The 23684-nt window shown below is 37.8% G+C and overlaps 1 protein-coding gene across 1 annotated transcript in view; it reads right to left on the minus strand.

The window, feature by feature from the left end:
- The window catches only part of LOC150080816 (uncharacterized), a 257487-nt gene that overhangs the window by 23898 nt on the left and 209905 nt on the right, over nucleotides 1–23684 (minus strand). The window contains exon 7 of the mRNA XM_090381203.1: nucleotides 16757–16954. Coding sequence (XP_090237329.1) covers nucleotides 16757–16954 — 198 coding nt within the window. The remainder of the gene's footprint in view (nucleotides 1–16756; nucleotides 16955–23684) is intronic.

Here is a 23684-nt window from a genome sequence, read left to right on the forward strand (position 1 = left end):
GCTAATGCCAGGGAAGAGCGCCTAAAAAACTTCAAGGGTTGTGTTAGGGTAGTTAAATATACAAGAACAGTAAGTCTTAATTGTTTATATAGTAATGTTAGAAGTATCATCAATAAAATGAGCGAATTCGAACTGCTGGTTAAAACAAGTAACGCGGACATAATAGGGCTTACGCAGACGTGGTGCCACCCAGAAATTGGGGATGATCAGTTTCAGTACGGCTTGTATAATGTATTTAGGAAGGATAGGGTAGATAGAAGGGGTGGTGGGGTAATGCTTATCAGAAGCAGCCTGAGTGCGACGATAGCTTTCCCAGATTCAGACGTTTCACATGCTAGTATAAAATCTGTATGGAGTGAGATAGTTTGAAACAAAGGTATAATGTGAGTAGGAGTAATCTACAGACCAGGCGATTGTGAAGATTATGATGAAAGCCTCTACGTGAAAATGGAATGGGCAAGTAAGCTTCAATGTCTTATTATGCGTGATTTCAATTTGCCTTTAATTGATTGGAGTAAATGGGAAGGAAACTCGACATGGGGAACAAAATTTTTAAATCAACTAGATGACTGTTATTTGTATCAACATATCAGGGAAAGTACTAGAGAAAAGAATATCCTAGACCTCATCATTACCCATGAATCAGATGACATAACAGGGCTGACAGTAGAGGAACCAGTAGCAGGAAGTGATCACGGAGTTCTACGGTGGATGATGATGGGAGAGGTAGCAGTAGTAAAAGGCAAAGGAATAGGTTTTAATTTCAGAAAAGGAAATTACAATGCCTTAATGTACTGCATGGCCTCTATTAACTGGATACATATCGCACAGAGAATGAATACAATTGAACTGTGGTATGCTTTAAAAACATTAATCACAGATGCCTTGAATGCGTATTTACTATTAAAAAAAATACTCCACGAGGAGGGTTCCAAGTTGGATGAATAGTGAAGTTGCCACATTATTTGAGCAGAAAAAGGTGGCATGGAAAGTTTACAGAGCAATAAAAAGTACCGAAGCCTATAACAGCTACAAGATGATCTGTAATAGAGCCACAGAAAAATTTCGACAGGCAAAGACAGTTTATGAGAAATCACTAGCAAACAGAGGAAAGAGGGGGGGGGGGGATAAGGAATTCTTCACATATATAAATGCCAAGAAGAGCAGTAGATGACTTTCATCAACCGGTGAAATACCACCACTTTGCTTATTGGAGGCTTGAAGTGGTGAAACCCATGTTTAGTCTCTAGAGCAAAGTTTCCGGCATCCCCCTCTCCCCATGCACGGTACTAAGTACTATAGGTTTTCATACCTTTCGTGTTTGGGGTTCTCATAAAAAAAAAAAAAAAAACAGGACAAACCAAATCGGACCTTTACGTAAGGGAAAGGGGATAGTATTAAATACACAAGCTGCAGTTGCAGATGAACTCAACAGTTATTTTGCATCGATATTTACAAATGGAAAACCTTTTGTGGCAATGGGAAATTGTGGGAGCGAAGTTGAAAAATATGTAATTAATGATATTGAAATTTCGCAAGATTATTTAATGAAAAAACGTTCGACCCTACAGGCCAGTAAGGCTCCTGGAGTTGATGGAATATATCCTATAATCTTAAGGGAGGTGGCAAGTGAGTGCACTGAACCATTGAGGCTAATGATGCGAGCATCACTAGACTATGGGGAGATTCCCTTGGATTGGAAAAGTGCCAATGTATCTCCCATACATAATGGTGGCTCTCAGAGTGAAGTGTGAAATTATCGACCTGTCAGTCTGACTTCAGTGGTAGGGAAAATCATGGAGGCAATGATCAAGGGTGAAATTCAGGATCATTTGGATCGAACTGAAATTCTCAAGGATACTCACAGCATGGTTTTGTAAAGGGAAAATCATGTTTAACAAATCTGGTTCACTATTTTGAAAGGGTCACTCACGAGTTGGATTTAGGGAATAATTTCATCATTGTTTATTTAGATTTCAGCAAAGCTTTTGACTCAGTCCCACATGAGCGGTTGCTTTATAAGCTGGAACAGGTTGGAATCACTGGGAAAATTCTTAGATGGATAGCAGGATGGCTTCAGGGCAGGAGGCAGAGTGTAGTGATAAATGGCTATTCCTCAGGTTGAGATGATGTAAGAAGTGGGGTTCCCGAGGATCAGTATTAGGATCACTATTGTTTTTAATTTCAACAAACGACATCGATGAAGGGATAGAGGGCATGATGTCTAAAGTTGCAGATGATGTTAAAATTGGTAGTATAGTTAATAATCACTGTCAAGCTGAGCTTCTTCAGAGAGACCTAGATAGACTTCAGGAATGGTCAGAAAAATGGCAGCTATGCTTTAATCCAACAAAGTGTAAGGTATTACACCTGGGAAACAGTAATCCCAAAATAACTTATTCACTTCGTGGAGTTCAACTAAACCCAGTACTGGAGGAAAGGGACTTGGGTGTTATGATACGGTCAGACATGAAATTCTCTGAGCATTGTAAACAGGTTGCAAGGAAGGCCCATGGTGTCCTATCGATGATCTATCGAACTTTTACAAGTAGTGATAAGGACGTGATAATCCCATTATATAAGGCTTTTGTTAGACCACACTTGGAATGCTGTGTTCAAGTATGGAGACCGCACCTAAAGAAAGACATCAAGCTTCTTGAAAGGGTGCAAAGACGAGTAACTCGCCTGATGAGATCGGCAAAAGGGCGTCCTTATGAAGAAAGACTTCGAATATGTGGGTTGCAGAGTTTGGAAACTAGACACCTTAGAGGAGATTTGATTGAGGTGTTTAAGGCTCTGAGAGGCATCACTAAAATGGATGAGGACGAAATTTTCAAGATTATAAATGATGCTAGAACTAGGGGAAATAAATTAAAGTTACGGGGAGAAATGTTTAGATTGGACTGCAGGAAGTTTTATTTTAGCCAGTGAGTTATAAATTACTGGAATAAATTGCCTACATGGGTGGTAGAGGCTGACAGTTTGGGGAAATTCAAAGGTCATCTGGACAGTACCTTCGGGTCAGGGAAGCGCAAAGGATGATAGGTTTAATTTCCTTTTCTTTTATTAATTATTATTATTTATTATTTTTTTTTTATCATTGTTTTATTTGGTGTTTTTTTTTTTGGCTGGTGCAGCATAAGCCATAGGCTTTCTTGCACTAAGCGGCCATTACTAATACTAACTCCAGACGGCAGAGATGGTAAGGCTTTTGCTGTCAAAAATGACCTTACACAGCTTGTTCATTTACCCATGGGTATCAGAAAATCCTAACCACGTTTATCCTTCAAACCCTCCTTAGTTAATTAGTTTATCCCACCATTAATGTTAATTGTCCTACATTAACATTAATAGTGTATTTAATACCGACATTGTCTTAGGTCCTACGGATTGCAACTTGGTATTGGTTTCTTCTCCAACAGGGCCTCTGTCCCATGGCCATTTTCAGCTTTGTGTTGTTTGGCATTATAAGGGTGTGAAATAGGATGATCTATATTATTTCTAATCCTCTTCTCTTTGGCAGTATAGAGTTATATCTACATGCAAATTAAAATTTAATTTCATATGGTTAACAAAACTTGTGGTTATTTGGAATATTTGGAAATTTAATTATTATTGCTAATTGTAGTAGAGAAGGATTATTAAAAATTGAAAGCTGAATACACTTATTTTAGCAAATTTAATGTTTCTCTGTTAGAAATTTGTAAACTTATTTGTAAAGCACATGCCCACTTTAACCTTTTCTATCATGGTGCTCTCATGATATATATCTCATACTTGCCTTTATTACATCACATTTTATTGTTTGTTGAGCATTCATTCTTGATTAGAGTTAAAAATAAAAAATTAGATAGGTATTCATTAATTAATGGTCTTTAAATAATATAGATGCTTGGATTAGCATTAGTAGAGGCATATGATGCAAGAAAGCAAGCTTATGCAGCATCAGTCAAAAAAAAAAAAAAAATCCTCCCTTTTCACCCCTCCAAATTCATTCCAAATGCCTGTCCAACTCAGCCTCAAATTTATATAGGCTATCAACTTCCACAACAAAAGATAGAAATCAGTTCCACCAATCAACCACCCGCTGGCTAAATGCAAATCTCCGCACATCTAATTTACAATTGTCTTTCCTCAATTTGAATCTATGTCCCCTCAGGTTCTTAATCTAAGCAAGAGGAAGAATCCCATCACCATTCAGCTTGCTCAACCCATTCAAGGCCTTATACATCTCAATCAGATCAACTTTCAGGTGCCTACTCTCCAGGCATTGCAATTTGCAGAACTTAAGTCGTTCTTGGTAAGAGCACCCCTTTTGTTCCCCATCACCAATCTTGTTGGCCTTCTTTCTATTCATTCTAGCAACTCTCCATCCTTCCTAAAATGAGATATCGAGATCTGTGCACAGTACTCTAGGTGTGGCCTGACCATTGCCTTGTACAATGGGATAATCACCTCCCTGACCCTGCTAGCAAAATTCCTATATATCATTGACAAGATTCCATGACCTGCCCTGGCAGCCCATCTGCATTGCTCAGCAAACTTCATATTTAACTGCCCGATTAACCCCAGGTGTTTTTCACTTTCCACTTCCCTGCGTGTAGTACCACACAGTTGGTACGTTTCTCTTGGGTTATTGCTACCTATATGCAGTACTTTGCATTTGTCAATGTTAAACTTCAGTTGCCACTTCTCAGCCCATTTGCCCAACTTATCTAAATCCAGTTGGAGTGGGATACTGTCTTTACTGTCTTTAACAACCCTGCCAACCTTTGTATCATCCACAAACTTGGACATTAATCCTGATATATCTTCATCAATATCATTGATGAATACACAAAACAACAATGGGCCCCAGCACTGAACCTGGGGAACTCCACTAATAATATTTGTGCATGAAGAGCAGTGTCCATTGATTACCACTCTCTGTCGTCTCCCACTCAACCATCCCTTTATCCAATGTAGCAACTTACCCTTAATGCCATACTTCTCCAATTTGTACAGCAGTCTTCCATGTACAACAGTATCAAAATCTTTCCTGAAATCCAAGTATATGATATCAAGATTATTTTTGACATTCAGTTCCTTTGTGACCACATCATAGTATCCAATCAAATTGGTCAGACAAGACCTTCCTTTAACAAAACCATGCTCCCTTTAACAAAACCAAGACCTCCCTTTAACAAAACCATTATTTTCCCCAGAACACAAGTTAAACTAAGAGGTCTGTAATTGTGCCACCTTTTGAACTCCCTTTGTGAATTGGTGATACATTTGCACACCTCCAGTCCATGGAAAGCTCCCCTCAGTCCAAGGCAGCACTCATAATTATGGCTAAGGGTTTGATTATTTCCTTTGCTGCCTCCTTCAATATAACTGGAGAGAGTCTATCTGCCTGCCCCCAGGTGCCTTCCTTAAGTTTAACTTCAACAATTTAATTTGATGAATTTGAGGTATTGCTCAAAGCATCAAAGGCAGATATTGTTGGGATATCAGAGACGTGGTGTCACACAGATATAAGGAATGCAGAACTGGGATTTGGTGAGTACAACATCTGCAGAAAGGATAGACAGGATAGGAAGGGAGAAGGGGTTATGCTATTAGTTAAGAAACACATAAAATCCAAGGAAGTGAAGCCAGTCGACATTGCTCGACAGTGCAGTGTTGAGTCAGTTCGGCGTGACAAGCACTGGGAGATCAAAATTGAGAGGAGTGTGCTATAGGCCTAATGACTCCGATGATTATAATATGAAACTGTACAGGGAAATAGAGTGGGCCAGTAAATCAGAGAGTCTTATAATGTGGGATTTTAATTTCCCAGATATTGACTGGAATTTGTGGGTTGGTCACTCACACACTAGCAAGGCTTTTGTGGGTTTATTGGATGATTGTTTTCTACATCAGCATGTTCGGGAGGCAACTAGAGGGAGTAATACTCTTGATTTGATTATCAGTAGTGATTCTTCATGCATTAAGAATCTGCAGATAGAGGAACCACTAGGTGGCAGTGATCACAGTGTGCCAAAGTGGGATTTACTCAAAGAGGTAACTACCATCAGGGGCAAAGGGAAGGGTTATTGCTTTCGTAAAGGCGACTACGATGGTCTGAGACAGTATTTAAATTCTATACAGTGGGTTCAACTGATGATGTTACCAACAGCAAATTCAAAATGGGAAGTATTCAAAGAACTTATCTTGGAAACTACTAGGCTTTACATACCAACTAAGAAATATTGTTCAAGGTTTAGGCCTAAATGGATGTCAGATCAACTAATGAGACATATGGCAGAGAAGAAAAATGCTTGGGATACATATAAATTAATACGTGACACAGAAGCCTATGATAGATATATGTTGATCTGTAACCAAGTTACAAAGGAGGTTAGGCAGGCGAAGGTAGATTATGAGAAATCTTTGGCAAAGGATGCAAAGAAAAACAGCAAAGAGTTCTTTTCTTATGTAAACTCTAGAAGGAAGGGAATGAATCAGATTGGTCCACTTGATATCGATGGTTCAACTGTTGATGATCCTGCTCAGGTAGCTAACAAACTAAATTAATATTTTGCATCGAAATTCACACATGAGGAGTTATTCAGCGAGGAGAATGCCAGAGGTGTATTCAACTCTGGCAGTAAGCTAGATAATCTTGTAATAACTGAGAGTAAAGTGGAGGAGAAATTGTTGAAGATAAACACAAGAAAGGCACCTGGGGTGGACAGGATCTATCCAGTTATATTAAAGGAGGCAGCAAAGGAAGTAAGCAAACCCTTAACCATAATTATGAGAGCTTCCTTGGACTCAGGGGAGGTACCCATAGACTGGAGAAGTGCAAATGTGACCCCAATTCACAAAAGATGATCGAAGGCTGACACAAGTAATTATAGGCCTGTGAGTTTAACTTCTGTTCCCGGAAAATTAATGGAGGCACTGGTTAAAGAAGCACTGCAGGATCATCTAGACAAGACTTCAGTTATAGCTCGGACACAGCATGGTTTTGTTAAGGGGAAGAACTGGATGCAGGGAATAACTTTGATATTATATACTTGGATCTTAGAAAGGCTTTTGATACTGTTGCACATGGAAGACTGCTGCACAAATTGGAGAAGTGTGGCACTGGAGGCAAATTGCTACTATGGATAAAGGGGTGGTTGAGGGAGAGAAGACAGAGAGTGGTAATCAATGGACACTGCTCATCGTGGACTAACGTTATTAGTGGAGTCTCTCAGGGTTCGGTGCTGGGTCCATTACTGTTTTCTGTATTTATAAATAATATTTATGATGGTATATCAAGCTTAATGTCCAAGTTTGCAGACGATACAAAAGTTGGCAGGGTTGTTAAGGACACTACTGACGCTATGCTGCTGCAACAGGATCTGGAGCAGATGGGCTGAGAAGTGGCAAATGAAGTTTAACATTGACAAATGTAAAATACTACATATGGGAAACAGCAACCCCAGAGCAACGTATCAACTCTGTGGTACTACACTGACAGTGGTAGAGAATGAAAGGGACCTGGGGGGTGGTTGTGCAGGCAGATATGAAGTTTTCTGAGCAGTGCAGATGGGCTACAAGAGTAGCTCATGGTGTATTGTCGATGATATATAGGAATTTTTCTAGCAGGGATAAGTAGGTGATTATTCCCTTGTATAAGGCAATGGGCAGGCCACACCTAGAGTACTGTATACAGGTTTGGAGGCCTCATTTCAAGAAGGATGTAGAGATGCTGGAATGAGTACAGAGAAGGGCAACAAGATTAGTGAATGGAACAAAGGGATGCTCTTACGAAGAAAGGCTTAAGTTTTGCAAATTACAGTGTCTGGAGACTAGGCACCAGCGAGGTGATCTGATAGAGGTGTATAAAGCCTTGAATGGTTTGAGCATTCTCAATGCTGATGGGATTCTGCCTCTTGCTCAGAATAATCACCTGAGAGGGCATAAATTCAAATTGAGGAAAGGCAGATGTAGGATAGATGTGCAGAAATTTGCCTTTAGCCAACGGGTAGTTGGTTGGTTGGTGGAACAGACTTCCATCCCTTGTTGTGGAAGGTGATAGCCTAAATAAATTTAAGGCTCAGCTGGACAGGTATTTCAAAAGAACGGAGGGGTGAACTGAAAGGGTTTTTTTTTTTTTTTTTTTTCTGGGCTGATGCTGCATAAGTTTGGTTTCTTGCATCATATGCCTCTACTAATGCTAATTTCTTTTCCACTTTGCTTTCAGTTATTACAAAATCACTTAGCTCCCTGTTAGATTTTGATAACTTCTGGCATTCCCCTCACTGAATAACTCCTCGTGTGAGAATGTAGATGCAAAATACTCATTCAGCTTATCAGCTACCTGAGCATGATCATCAATAGTCAATCCATCTATGGGATTTTTGGTGCCCAATTGAATGAAGGATATATGTTCCAAAGTTTTAGCTATGATACTAACAAATCAATTTTAACAACAGTCAAAAAAGGAACAAAGTGTGTTATAAAGTCTTGTTTGATTTAGCAGCTAATGTTAAGCAGTTAAGAAAATAACGGAAAAGATAAAGAAACCTGTGTTTAACACTTGATCAAAACATAGTTGAGTGAAAGGTATATGCTAAGGGAATTAAGATTAATCTAATTGAGAGATCAAAGTAAATATACAAGGTTAGGCAGAGTTTATGTTCTATTCTCAGAAGTTTCTGTTCAGTGTTGGCTATAGCTGATGTATTTAAGAAATTGAAAGAAAAATCTTACAGTTTAAAAAACTTCTACTATTTTTTTAATTTGTTTGTTTGTTTATTTACTACATTGGTGAGACAAGAAACATGTGATTCATAGAGAAATATACAAAGCTAACAAAACAATGGGTTTAAAAATTGAATTCCATGATATCAGTCAATCTTTGGCAGTGGGGAACCTCAATGGGTGTTGATGTGAACAAATCTGATCCTAATACTTGCTCAGATTGTATCAGTGAAATTATTCTTGTAGATATGAAATCCTTTATTCCTCATTCCACTCTCAATTCTTGTCCTTATCTAAACCTTGATTTTTCAAAAAAATGTGCTAAAAGCTGTTCAAGAAGAGGTTATAGCATGTCATAATTCACTTAATGAACCAAATCTATAGCTTCATTTTTTTTCTACAATTGATATCACAACAAACATATAAAAAGTTATTAATAAATAATCCAAACTCAAATATAAACAGGCAAAGAGTAGGAAACTGGCTTATTATTGAAATGATAATTGAGCCTCCTGGTCTTTGGCCAAGGCTGCAACTTCTGTCCAGCCAATCTTCCACCTCTTTTACATCCTGATGGTTCACTTGCATCCTAAGGCTAAAAATAAAGCTCACTTAGAAGCACCTTACTTTTCTTCTAACCACTGCACTGATGACCTCAGTAAATCTCCAATCATACCAAACTCATTTCTTTCAGTGCCTTTCTTTGTCTTCCAATGGAAGGATATTAGAAGAATCTGGACCAATCTTGAAGCCAAGAAGTCTCCAGGTCCTGATGGAATTTTCCATTTGTTTTTAAAATCTATGTTCCAGAGCTTGCTCCTAGTCTGTGCCACCTTTTTATATTACCTCTTCTTAATATTGGTGTTTTTCCATCTACATGGAAATTTACTCATACACAGCTACTTCCTAAAAAAAAGTGAAAAATCCCTCCCTTCCAGTTATCGTCCCAGTGAACTTACCTGAACTCTTTTTCCAAAGCAATAAAGAAATCCAGCAACTGTCAATTCTTACACTATCCTGAAACCTTCCGCTTTGTTAGTGATCGATGATATAGAGTCTATCATTCTATCAGTCTTGATAAACAGGTGACACCTTGGCTTTTGTTATTCAGCTCAAAAACATTCAAAGGAAAATTCCAGGAAAACTGTAAGCTTCATTCTACTATAAATTCTTGTCCTCTATTTAAACCACGGTTTTCAAATAAATGTGCAAAGGCTGTTTAAGGAAAGAACATTATGTATCAAAAGGCTGGTATCCAAATATTTTCTAAGGCTTTTGATCATGTTTGGCATACAGGTTTTTTTTAAAAAAAACCTATGTTTCTTCCTGGTTTTTGCAATTAGGTAATCAGTTTTCTCTCAGGCCATTTACTGTGAGTGGCAGTAGAGGCTCTGTCTTCTAACCTCTCAGCATCTGACTAATCTTTCTTAAACAAATCCTGTTCATAGCTTTTCTGATAACATGCTGGAGTTTAAGGTCTGGTTATTTTCTTCTCTTTTCCTTCTATATACCTCCTTCCACTGACTAGAAATCCTGTCCATTGTTTTGCTGATGACAGCACATTATACTTAGCCTTCCAGTTTGAGAATGCTATGTACAAACAGCCACAACTTCTTAAATATTCATCATAAATTCCCTAAAATTTGACCTCCAGGTAATACTCCATTGGAGAGAAAAAAAACTTAGTAAACTTCAATCCTTCTACAACAAACCTTATCTCATAAAAAACACTGCTGTTCACATACTGACCTTCTATTAGAATCAGATTTTTAGTACAAGACCGCATATCTTTACTAGGGTCAATCCTGACTCATTGGGAAGCTCTTAGCATAAGCATACGAATGCTTATGCCAAGAGGTTGAAAGAGACTTGATTCAGGTGTATGAGGTTATGAAAGGTGAAAATAAAGTGAATGAGGGTGGAATTTTCACTGATATGAATAATTTCATCAGTAAGAGCCATAAATTCTAATTACAAGGGAAGATGTTTAGACTGCATTGCAAGAAGTTTTATTTTAATTAGAAAGTTATAATTACTGGAATAAATTAACTCTGTGTGGTGGAGGCTGACAGTTTGGAAAAATTCAACCTTGAAGCCAAGAAGTCTCCAGGTCCTGATGGCATATTCAAATTTTTTTTAGTGAAAGTTTAGTGGAAGCGGCATTTTCCACTTCCTCCTTCTGCATGAGGAGGAAATCAAACAGGTAGTTTAAATTTTGTTTTTATTATTTAAAACTATTATTATTTTTAATTAATTTTTTTTTTTTGGAGAAAAAGCCTAGGAATTCCTGACACCACAGGGGTAATATTAATAATACTAATATCACAACTATTCCTTCCTCTGCATTTAAAAAATTAGATATTTTCTTTTACTCTTGAATTTACTTTTCTTTTAAATAGTCTACTCTACAAATTTCAAATTACCCTTCCATGGAACACTGTTTCCAGGTCTGGGGTAGCACCCGCAAAACTTCTCTTAAGCTTCTAGACTCTACCCAAAAGAGAGCAGTCAATAACACATCTCGTAAAAAACTGATGGTAAACCAAAAAGTAAACCAACACCACATCAGAACATATCTCCCAAGGTCATCATAATCACACTGAATATGTTGTTAGACAAGTCTATACATGTGTTGCCAATTACCTGCACTCAGTGTGTCATACCAATAGAGGTGTAATCAGGTTAAATCTGTTTTCCAATTGCATCATTAGTGAACAATATGCTGATCAGATTTTTGTGGTCAGAAGGGAGGGAGGATAAAACCTCCTCAATTCACATAAAAATGTCAGCACAACATGAAGAAAGGTATGAATGGTGGAAATATTTCATAATTATTTTTAACTTTCTTGGAAAGTTTGAATGATTTAATCAACCATGCTTGTTCTGCTACTGCTATACTTTCCACTCATTTGTATTCCTTTCTCTGTATTGTGCTAATATCCTTCTGTGAAACTAGGAAGATTTGATTCCTTCTGAACTGATAGCCCAATTTGGAAAGAGAAGCCAATATGATAACATTACAATTGTAGAATACAGCCTGAATGCAGGCAACTGGCAATACACATGTAGACTTGTCTAAAAATGTAGTAAGTATGAAGACCTAGTGAATAGGGTCCAACATTTGGTGAACACCTATATCACCTTTCCTTTTTGATTTACAGTTGTATATCCACTCTGTATCACATAAGTATTCAGTTTCTGCTGCTTATCTTTTCTACAGATGTTTCCATAGGAACTGTTCTTCTGAATTGGCACTGGCAATTCCACCTCTTTCTTCCAAATTAGTCCAAACACACGCCTCAACTAAGTCAACATCCATTCAATGTTAAACTCACAGGACTAACCTTTCTCTTCTTCATTTCCCTTCTATTTCTATTCTTTGGAATTCATTTACACATACTCCTTGAAAATTACAATACAGCTACTTCCCAATTAATATAAGGGTTGCGTTCCATGGAACTCTATGTAAGCTGGAATTTCCCTCATGTTTGTGCAACAATCACAACTGTGTTCGCTAATTTGATTGAATAAAAAAAAAAATAATAAAAAAAAATGTTTGACAAACATGCGAACAGAATTATTTATTGTATTTATTCAATTTTTTATCTCATGCCCAGGAAAAATTACAAAGCGTGCAATTTAAAAATTATAAAATTCCAAAAAGAGAGGAGACAGGCATAATGTCAGTAAGGTTTACCTCTCGAGCATTGTTTCCAGAATCGACGTCTTCAGCTGATAAGTACGCCACTGTGGAGGTTGAGGTCTGTGGAGATTTAGAAGGGGTCAGCCACTCAACCTTATGAAAGAACATATTAATGTTATGACTGGATGGTGGCTTTTTTCTTTTCATTCTAGATTTCTCTGTAGCACCCCTCTGTTAACTTTTAAGAATTGTTCGCTGTCGGGATCCATCTTCTCAAACCTCACCATTGCCAATGCAATTTCACGAAATGCCAATAAACCATCTCTCTGGTGATGAAGTGTCTCGGCTCCTCATTTGGTTTATCTTGAGGTTCGTCAGCATTTTCTTCTTTCACTATTGCTGTCTGCAAGTCAATAAGTTCTTCGTTAGACAATTCCTTCTCTTCTTCCTCTATTAACTCCTTCACGTCTTTGGCAACAACCTCCAACTGAAGTAGCTCTGCAACTTTTACAATCTTATTTGTAACCTCTTCATATGATTCGTCTTTTTCAAACCCTTCCAAGCCTTTTACATTCCATGGGCATATTTTCTTCCATGCGCCATTTAAACAACTTTTAGTAATTTCTGCCCAGGCCTTATTAATGTTTAAGACAGTGTGGTAAATATTTTCAAAAGTCTCTTAACGTAAAATTTTTCTCACCGTCTACTGCAGACAATGCCTGAGAAAATGTTGTTCACAAATAGTATGCTTTTAAATTTGAAATAACAACCTGATCCATAGGTTGATTGAGTGAAGTTGTGTTTGGCGATAGCAATATGACTCTCATGTTTGAATTGAAATCATCTAGATGTGTAGGATGTCCACAAGCATTATCTAATAAAAGCAAAATCTTGAAAGAAACGTTGTCTTTATAACAAACCTCGGGAATGAAGCAGCACTTAAACCAATCTTCAAAGAGAGATACTGTTATCCATGCTCTCTGGTTTGATCGGAAATGCATGGGTAGGGTGGCTTTATTGATGCCCTTAAATGCATGAGGATTTCCAGAATGGTACACAAGCAGTGGTATTAATCTGTAATCTCCTGCTGCATTAGCTCCAAGCAAGATGTTTGTTTGTTTGTTTGTTATTTGGTTTTTAGGAGCATTAGCAACTAAGGCCATACTGCTCCGGGATATGCGGTGGTCATTCCCTGACCTTTCCGCACCCTCCATATTTGGTGGTGACGGGCTCGAACCCCGGTCTGATCAAGGAGCGTGTGCCATGCACTGCTGCTCCTTCCCACCTGGCTACGGAGGCGCCTCCAAGCAAGAGCATGGCTCTATCTTTTGAAGCCTTGAAACCTGGCATTGTCTTTTTCTTCTTTGGCAATGTATGTTCGATCTGGGATTTTTTCAATACAGAGCAGTCTCGTCAACGTTAAAAATTTGGTGCATTGAATAGCTGCCTTCGTCAATAATTTTTCCCAACACATCTCAAAATTTCTCTGCAGCTGCAGAATCGGCACTGGCAACTTCACCGCATATTTTAATGTTTTGGAAACCAGCACAATGAACCTATTAAACCACCCGTTGGCACTCGCTTCTGAATCTGATTTCCATCCATATTATTAACAGCTTTTCCATTTTCAATATAGCACCTGAACGCCATTTTGTGATCACTGTTGATCTTTAGTGCATTGATCCTTTGACATGTTCTTTTATACGTGCACTGTCCTTTAAAATAGTATTCACTGTTGAAGCAGTGAGAACTAATTCCCTTGCAACAGATGACAAACTTTGTCCTGCTCTGTACTTCTTAATCATTTTCATCTTCATTTCTAAATCAATTTTATTTCATTTCTTAACACTGCCAACACTTGCACTTTCTGTTCATCCCTTTCCCTTCATCATTGTAATACGTAAATAGGAATGAAAAGAAGTTTCTGAAAATTTGTTTTTTTATACAATTGAAGATTTCAGTGAAGGAGAACACATTTCACCATAATACAGTTATGTAAAAACCCACCAAATTCCAGTTATTATCGCAAATGAAATAAGATAGAGTTTACTACCCGTTTATAAAAGATTGCACTAACAGAAAAGCCCAATAAACTGGAAAGTGCAAATTGTTTTTATTGTTTTATGGTAGTGACCTCCAGAAATGTGTTTTTGAAAAATATCAGAAAGGCGTTCAAAACTGATTCTTATAACGGGAACATATGATAACGATGAAAGTGTAGTGTAATTTCCATTATAAATATGACCTTTTAGAGAGATAAATAGTTTAGTAATATAGCAAAATTTTCAACTTCCAAGGACTTGGAATGAATTACAAAAAAAAAAAAAAAAACAAATGTTATTGTGTTCACATTACAATATTTTCACAATACCTCCATTTATCCGTACAGATGCAAAATATGTTTCCAAATTTTTTTAGTTTGCACCAGCTGGCATAAATCCTTTCTTTCTATCCTGTCTATCCTTTCTGTAGACATTGTACTCCCCAAATTCCAGTTCTGCATTCGTTATATCTGTGTGACACCACATCTCTGAAATCCCAACAATATCTGCCTTTGATGTTTTGAGCAATAACTCAAATTCATCAAATTTATTTACTAAGCTCCTAGCATTGGTGTACACGCAAGTATACATGCACCTGTTCTTTTTCTTAGCTACCCTAACACAATCCATGTGTTTACTTGTACCCTAATGATTCCCAGCAGTCTCTGAAATATTCTGCATCTTATTTTCCAGGCTGCTGATCATTCCAATAGAAGCAGTGCAAGAATCACTTTTCACCTCTGCCAGTGGTTACTGTTAATCTATTAGTCCTTGTATCCGCCCAATCTAGCAGTTTTCCGACCCACCTAACACTGCCTCGATAGCATCAGCAAACATTCTTGCATCCTTTCTATTTAAGTGTATCCCATCCCTGTAGAAGCAGTCTCTCCTGTTAACAAGTACAGACCAGGCTGAAAAAAATTCTATCCCTTAAGCCTTGCACAATCTTTCCAGGGGCGAATTGATCGACAGGGCTCTCATCATATACTCCCTCCTATCGTGTCTGGGCAGAATTGCAGACACTTTCAAATTCAACCCTAATTCACGGCTTTTTTTCAACAGTGACCTGTACTTGTTAAGTCTCCAGTCTGTGGTGACTTCTCCTGAATCCAAGAACGCTCTCATAATTACAGCTAAAGATTTGCTGTAATTATGAGAGCATGCTGCCTCCTTTAATATAATTGGATAGATTCCATCCCCCACAGGTGCCTTTCTTATGTTTAACTTCAACTATTTCTTCTCCACTTTGTTCTCAGTTATTACAAAATCATTTAGCTCCCTGTTAAGAGTTTGATAAACTTCTTGCTTTCTCTTCCCCACAGAGTTCCTTATATGTGAATGTAAATGCAAAATACTCATTCAATTTGTCAGCTACATGAGCAGAATCAACAGTTATACCATGAATATCAACTGGACCAATCTGATTCATTCCCTTCCTTCTATATTTGACATAAGTAAAGAAGTCTTTGCTGCTTTTCTTTGCATCTTTTGCCAAAGATTTCTCAATCTGGCTTCGCTTGACTAACTTCCTTTGTGACTTGATTACAGACTAGCTTATATCTACCATAGTACTTGTGTCACCTGATAATTTATATGCATGATATGCATTTTTCTTCTATGCTACGAGGCTCATTAGTTCATCTGACAGGCATTCAGGCCTAAATACTATTCAAGGCCTAACCTTGAATAGCATGTCTTAGTTACTATGAAAAGCCTAGCAGCATCCCAGATTCATTCCTTGAGTCTTCCCATTTAGGATTTGCTGTTGATAGCATCATCAATTGGTCACACTGTACAGAATGTAAACATTGTCTGAGACCACTGTAGTCACCTTTACGAAAGCAAAAACCTTTCCCATTATCCCTGATGGTAGTTACATCTTTAAACAAATCCCACATCAGTACACTGTGATCACTGCTATTAAGTGGCTCTTTTATCTGCAGATTCTTACTGCATGAATAATCACTGCTGATAATCAGATCAAGAATATTACTACCTCTGGTTGCCTCTTGAACATGCTTCTGCTGTATAAAATAATCATCCAATAAATCCAAAAAAAATCTTGCTAGTGTGAGTGACCAATCTACAAGTTCCAGTTAATATCCGGGAAGTTATAATCCCCCATCATAAAACACTAAGTAAGCCTGAAGCACTTTTATTAATCTTTATTGTTTTTTGAATTAAGAGAGGGTATCCCATGCTGCATTACATGCATCATGTTGGAAGTATAAAATTTGAAGAATAAATTTTATTTTTTTGGTTTACTGAACAATTATGGCAAACTATTCTCAGATGTTCATTATAGCCACATTCATTAATGAAAATATGAAGGAACTCACATATATTAACTTACCACCCAATATATGTTGTGAAGTACTCTTCACGTGGTCTGAATGTAGACTCCGTGACGTTGCTGCTGTAGTAACCAGTGGTGTTTCAGAATTGATACCAGAATTTGCAATAAAAACACTAAGAGATGAATTTAAGTCTGCTATCTGATCTTCTGAGAGTAACCAACTTGGGTCTTTGGCTTTCATTGTATCCATTAGAGCTAAAAACAGAAACAGCATGTTCATACAACAAACTTCATAATATTTCAAACAATTGGGAGTCTGATTCAAAAGTTAATAAATAAATAAACAAAAGTCAATATAATATGAAAGGGAATTTTTTGCATACATCAGTTTTCTTTCAAGTCAGCATTTTTTGCACAAATATCAACATTCAGTGTCCTAGCATGCAGTGAAATAAGCTAGGAGTGAGATAATCTCAAACAATGGAACAAATAAAAATTTCATGTAATATTTTACGTGAAACAAATATTTCATGTAAAATATTACATGAAAGGAAAAATAAATAAGACGGTAAAATATGCTAATACTTAGGGAAACAAATGCGCAAGATATCAAAGTATAAATATATGGATCCTTGACATATGCAAGGGTTGCAATTCTGAAAACCTTCACGTAAAGGAAGCTGCATATAACAAAAGGAAGTGTTCAGGGCATTTTAATTTTATTACATTTAAATCATTAATTTTATTACATTTAAAATGAATACAATATTATTTCCAAAATAACAGATAAAGCAAGGTTTTTAAAAAAATTATAAGGATAGTATTTACCATTAAAAGCAGAGACAGTGTAGACATCTCCTACAGTATAAGCAGAGTTGCATATTAGTATTAGTAATGGAATTAGCCATACAGTGCAAAGAGATCACAGGATTTTGCTGCATTAGCCAAAAAAAAAAAGGAAAAATAAACAAAAAGTAAATAAGAAAATACAAATTGTGCATTTCTCTCATAATATAAGTAACTACCCAAATGACTTGAATTTCATCAAAATGTTAGCCTGAACAACTTGCTCTAATAACTGAAAACTTGCTAGCTAAAAGAAAGCTTCCTACAATCCATCGTAAACCTCTTCCCCTTTAATTTAAGAATTCCCTAGTTCTGGAATTCTTTGTAACAGTGAAAATTCTGGCTTTATTCATTTTAATAACTCCTCTCAATGCCTTATAACTGCAATCAAGTCTCCTCTAAGGTGCCTAATTGTCAAGTTCTGTTGTTTACCCAATTGTGGTCTTTCCTCGTATGGCTGACCTTTTGCCAATCTCACTATGTGGGTTAGTATTAGTAGTGGCAAATGATTCAAGAAAGCAAGCTTATAAAGAATCAGCCAAAAAAAAAAATATATTCCATCTAATTTTTAATTTTTCACTATCCTGAGTATAGTACCACACAATTGGTAGGTTACTGTGGAATTATAGCTACCCATATATAGTACCTCACATTTGTCAATGTTAAACTTCAATAGCTATTTCTCAGCCCATTCTACCAAATATTTCTATATCCTGTTGCAGCAGCATACCTTCATTAATGTCATTAACCACCCTGTCAACCTTTGTATCATCTGCAAACTTAGACATTAATAGTATTCCCCATATAGTGCAAGAAAGCCACAGGCTTTTGCTGCACTGGAAAAAAAAAAAAAAAGTAGACAAGAAAATACAAATTACGTGCTTTCCCCCCCACCACTCACGTAACTATCCAGTTGACCTTAGAATTTATTCAAACTGTCAGCCTCAACTACCTACATTTACAGTACGAGGGAAACTTGTTCCAGCAATCAATGACACCCTGGCTAAAAGAAAACATCCTTTTTTTTTTTTTTTTTTTAATGTGAACCCCAAACACGAGAGGTATTAGAACCTATAGTACTTAGTACCGTGCTTGGGTTGCAGGTTGAGAAGACGAAAGAAGATATTTGTTCACATTGGATTTGAACTTCTGTAGATTGTAATTTTCAGGAAATACGTATGAAGGAAGGTTGTTCCAGAAAACGGCAGTTGAATGAATAAACGAGAAAGATCAAAATTTGGTTCAATGAGTTTGAAGTTGGACAGTAAATGGATGTTGGCTGGTGGCGGCACATTTTCGGACTCTTTTGAAAGAGAGAGCGGGAATTATAGAAGCAAATCCAGAAGAACAGTGCCTGAGGAAGTATTTGTAGAAGAGGCATGCAGCAGAAACAGTACGTCTATGAGAAAGTGAGTGCAGAGGCTCTGTTAGAGATGAATCATTAATTAACCTAACTGCCCTCTTCTGAATGGAATCAAGAAGCCTGAGAGAGGTTTTGGGGGCACCACCCCAGATGTGGGAACAATATTCCATGGCAGGGCGGATTTGTGATTTATACAGAGTGAGCAGCTGTTTGGAAGAAAAGTAACACCAAGAGCGAAAGAGAAAACCAAGTTTTTTAGATGCAGAGGAAGCAATATTTGTAATGTGCTTGTGCCAAGAGAGATTAGAAGTCAGGGTAATCCCCAAAAGAGATATATCATTTTGCCTAGAAATTGGAGTGTCACTAAAGATAAGCATAAGAGCAGAAGAATCCTTTTTGCGAGATATAAGACAAGACTGAGTTTTAGAAGGATTGAAATCAAATAAGTTGCCTTTGCCCCACTGGAGAATTACCCGAAGATCGGCATTTAAGGAATTGGTAGCAGATTTTCGAGAAGTTGAAGCTGATTGAGCAGGACAAGGTTTCTCAAAATGAAAAGTGGAATGCAGTGTGCTATCGTCGGAATGTAAGGAATGTGCTGTACCCTCGAAATGTAAGGAATATTGGATCTTGCCACGACGTTCATCATAACCTCAAAAGTCATCAATCATACTGCATGATGGAAGAGATAGGGAAGGGTTGACCGGAACTTAGCTCTAGAGACTAAACATGGGTTCCACCACTTCAAGCCTCCAATAAGCAAAGTGGTGGTATTTCACCTGTTGATGAGAGTCATCTACCACCTAGTACTGCCTTGTAACATAGAGGGGCGGCATTCCTCCATGTGGTGTGGGCTCCACACCTCAACCCCTGCTTACTTTGGTTCACACCTGGGTGGTCACCCACCATGCACTTGTGCATGGAGGTTATACCCAGGATTACTAATAGTCCCACCATCGTGAAGGTGCAAGCAGAGGATTTGGTTGTCACAGACCATCTGGACTTCGCCGAAATTGGGTCCACTTGACTTGAGTGTCACCCGAATATCAGTTCCATCAGCGTTTTAGACTACCAGGTAGCAAGTACAGCTTGTCTGGCATATCTGAGAGAATGTCTGTGACAACCTCAAGGACCCATCCTACAATCTAATTTAAACTTGATTGCAGGATGGGTCCTTGAATTCAAACAACCCCTGTAGTTTGAATTTATGACCCTGTTCTGGAATTCTTTATAACAGTGTCATTCATTTTACTAATCCCTCTCAGAGCTTTATTAACCTCAATCAGATCACTTCTGAGGTGCCTAGTTACCAAGCTCTATAGCCCACATAACCAGAGTCTTTCCTCATATGGCCCTTTTGCCAAATCTCACCATTCGAGTTGCCTGTCTTTGGACAGGCAACTTGGTTGCCTGTTTAAGTATGGTGACCTCAGATGAGGTCACCATACTTAAAGTATTCCATATGTGATCTTACAATTGCCTTATATAGTGGGATTATGACTTCCCTATTTCTATAGAATTACATCTGATAAATCATTGATAGAACACCATGGGCTTTCCTGGCTTTCTGTTTACACTGTTCAGAAACTTCATATCTGCTTGTATTGCAACGCCAAGATCCCTTTCCTTCTCCACTGTTTTTAATTCCATCCCACCAAGTGTATAATTTATTTTTGGTGTGCTATTCCCAAAGTGTAAGACTTTTCATTTAGCTGCATTAAAACATAGCTGTCACTTCTCTGACTGTCTGAAGTCTGTTCTAGTTATGCTGAAGGAACACTGCTTGGCACTGATCATTAATGGCTCTGCCAATCTTTGTCATATACATTCTGACATCATGCTTTTTATCCCTTCATTGATGTTATTTGTGAAAATGAGAAACAACAGCAGTCCAAGAACCGATCCTTGAGGGACCCCACTCTTGATTACCAATCGGAAGAATATCAATTAATCACAACCCTGTGTCTTCTGCCTTGCAGCCACCCAGCAATCCATCTTAAAATCGTATCAGTAATCTCAACCTGTTCAAGCTTATACAGTAAATTCTCATGGGGAACTGAGTCAAAAACTTTGCTAAAATCCAAATAAACTATGTCAAAATTATTCCCTAAATCCAGCTCACGAGTAACTGTAAAAATTGCCTCCTAAGTTAGTTAAGCATGATTTACCCTTAACAAAGCCACGTTATGTGTCCTTCAGAATGCCATATCTATCTAAATGTCCCTGGATGACACAAATTCCAGTCAATATCTGGGAAATATTCTACACCTGTCTTGAGGAAAGACAGGTATAGAACAGATTTGCAGAAATTTGCCTTTAGCCAGTGGGTGGTTAATTGCTGGAACAAACTTCCATCTGTCATTGTTGAAGTTCATAGGTTAAATAAATTTAAGGAGGAACTGGACAAACATTTAGAGGGAATGGTTGTGTAAATTTTTTTTTTGGCTGATTCTGCATAAGCTCATATGCTTGCTTTCTTGCATCACATGCCACTATTATTACTACTACTACTACTACTCTATTACTCTGTACAGTTGTTTATTATAGTCATCAGAGTCATTAGGCCTATAACACACTCCTACTCTCAATTTTGCTTTCCCAGTGCTTATGTCACACCAAACTGACTAGACACTGCTCTGTCCCCCCCATGTTGACTGGCTATACTTCCTTGGATTTTGTTTCTTAACTAATAGCATAACCCCTCCTCCCTTCCTATCTATCCTTCCTGTACACATTGCACTCCCCAAATTCAATTTTGCATTCCTTATATCTGTGTAACACCACATTTCTGATATCCCAACAATATCTGCCTTTGATGTTTTAACCAACATTTCAAATTCATCAAATTTATATACCGATCTCCTAGCGTTGGTGTACACACAAGTATACATACACCTGTTCCTATTCTTGGCTACCCTAACACAGTCCATGTATTTACTTATTCCACAATGACTCCCAGCAGTCTCTGAAATACCCTGCACCTTGTTTTCCAGGCTGCTGCTCATTCCAATAGAAGCAGTGCAAGGATCACTTTCACCTCTGACAGCGGCTACTGTTAATTTATTAGTCCGTGTATTTCCCCCCTCAAGCTAGCAGTTTTCTGACCCACCTAACACTACGTCGATAGCATCAGCAAATATTCTTGCATCCTTTCTATTTAAGTGTATCCCATTCCTGTGGAAGCAGTTTCTCCTGTTAACAAGCACAGATGAGGATGGGAAATATTCTACGTCTTGAGCCATGCACAATCTCTCCAGGGCCAAATTGGCAGAATTGTGGACACTTTCAAATTCAACCTTAACTAACGGCTTTTTTCACCACTGACCTGTACTTGCTAAGTAATTACGCCGATCTCCTACTCTTAATATCATTAGTGCCAACATGTACAACATGTACAATACATTATCACCTTTTGTGCCCTTAAAAGATGATATCTGCTCTACATCATCATCAACCTTTGCCCCTGGTAGACATCCTGGTCCTGTTCCACCTATCCTTTTTGCACAATATATTCCCCGTTTCCCTGACATCTTCCCTACCTTTCCTAAATACATTATACCTGTTTGAACTCATCATCACCAATTTTTGGGTGGTACCCCATTTCTGTGAGCCCTATCATATCAGCATTAGTCGTCCTAATCAGGAGTTCAAATTCAGCCATTTTATTGAGAACATTTCTAACATTACTATAGACACAGTTGAGACTAAGTAATCTTCTATAGTTTACTATCCCAAAACACCCCTTGAAGTTATTTAGGTTTGTATCCCAAGCTTTATCTTCCCCTCATTTGAAACATTGCTACCCCAGGACATCTTATCATTGGCTATTGTGCACAAACAAGCATTCATGAGGTGAGTACAAGTATTACTTTAACCCATATCATCAGATAAATGCAGATCTAAATTATCCTTCTCTCTCCAACAAGTAGTTCCCCTGAAACATTACAGTATCTTCAATTATAATGGCAAAAATCCTTGCACCACCTTTGTTCAAATGTATACCATCTCTACAAAATATATTTCTTCTACATACAAATGTGTGCCAGGCTAATAAAATCAACCCCCCCCCCCAGATCCTTACAGATTCCTTCAAGTCTTGAGTTAATCCACAAAGCTTTCACAGCATATAGTTCTTCCTATTGTGTCTAGGCAGAATTGCACACTCACGGCATTTTTAAGCATAGTGCTATATTTATTCAACAGATGGCCACGTCATGTACGTTTAATATAGTTAGTCCCCCACATGAATAATAATTCTCTCTTCACCTCCCCTTAAAATTTGAACTGTTGGTAACATCATCACTTGTAGCTCCAAGCAAACACTCTCTTTCTGAACAATCTCTCTTTATTACAATTTATTACAAAAAATGTTACCTGTTTTCCTGACAACAGACTCTCCCAATGAAACAATTGCCTTCAATTAGAGCAATCTGCACTTGACTATTCTTTTCTGGGACACAAATTGGGGATGCATCACTTGCCAGGTTAGGAGATACTTGAGTCCTTGACAAGCTCCCAGTTATATCTGTTTCTAGAGCAACCACTTGTTTCTTCAGTGACTGAAATTCTTCTCTTAATGCACCAAGTTATAATTTGAGATCGGTACACTCCTTACATTGGTTGGAAAGAACAAAATTGCCAGATGAGCTAGGTCATCTGGCAATTTTGACCAGCCTTAGAATACATGCCACTATGTGACATTATTGCACACTAGTTTATATCTACCATGGGCTTCTCTCTCACCTGGTAATTTATATACATCCCATACATTTTTCT

This window comes from Mastigoproctus giganteus, chromosome 9 (genome assembly GCF_048544385.1).
Source record: "Mastigoproctus giganteus isolate SK-2022 chromosome 9, ASM4854438v1, whole genome shotgun sequence".
NCBI lineage: Eukaryota > Metazoa > Arthropoda > Arachnida > Uropygi > Thelyphonidae > Mastigoproctus > Mastigoproctus giganteus.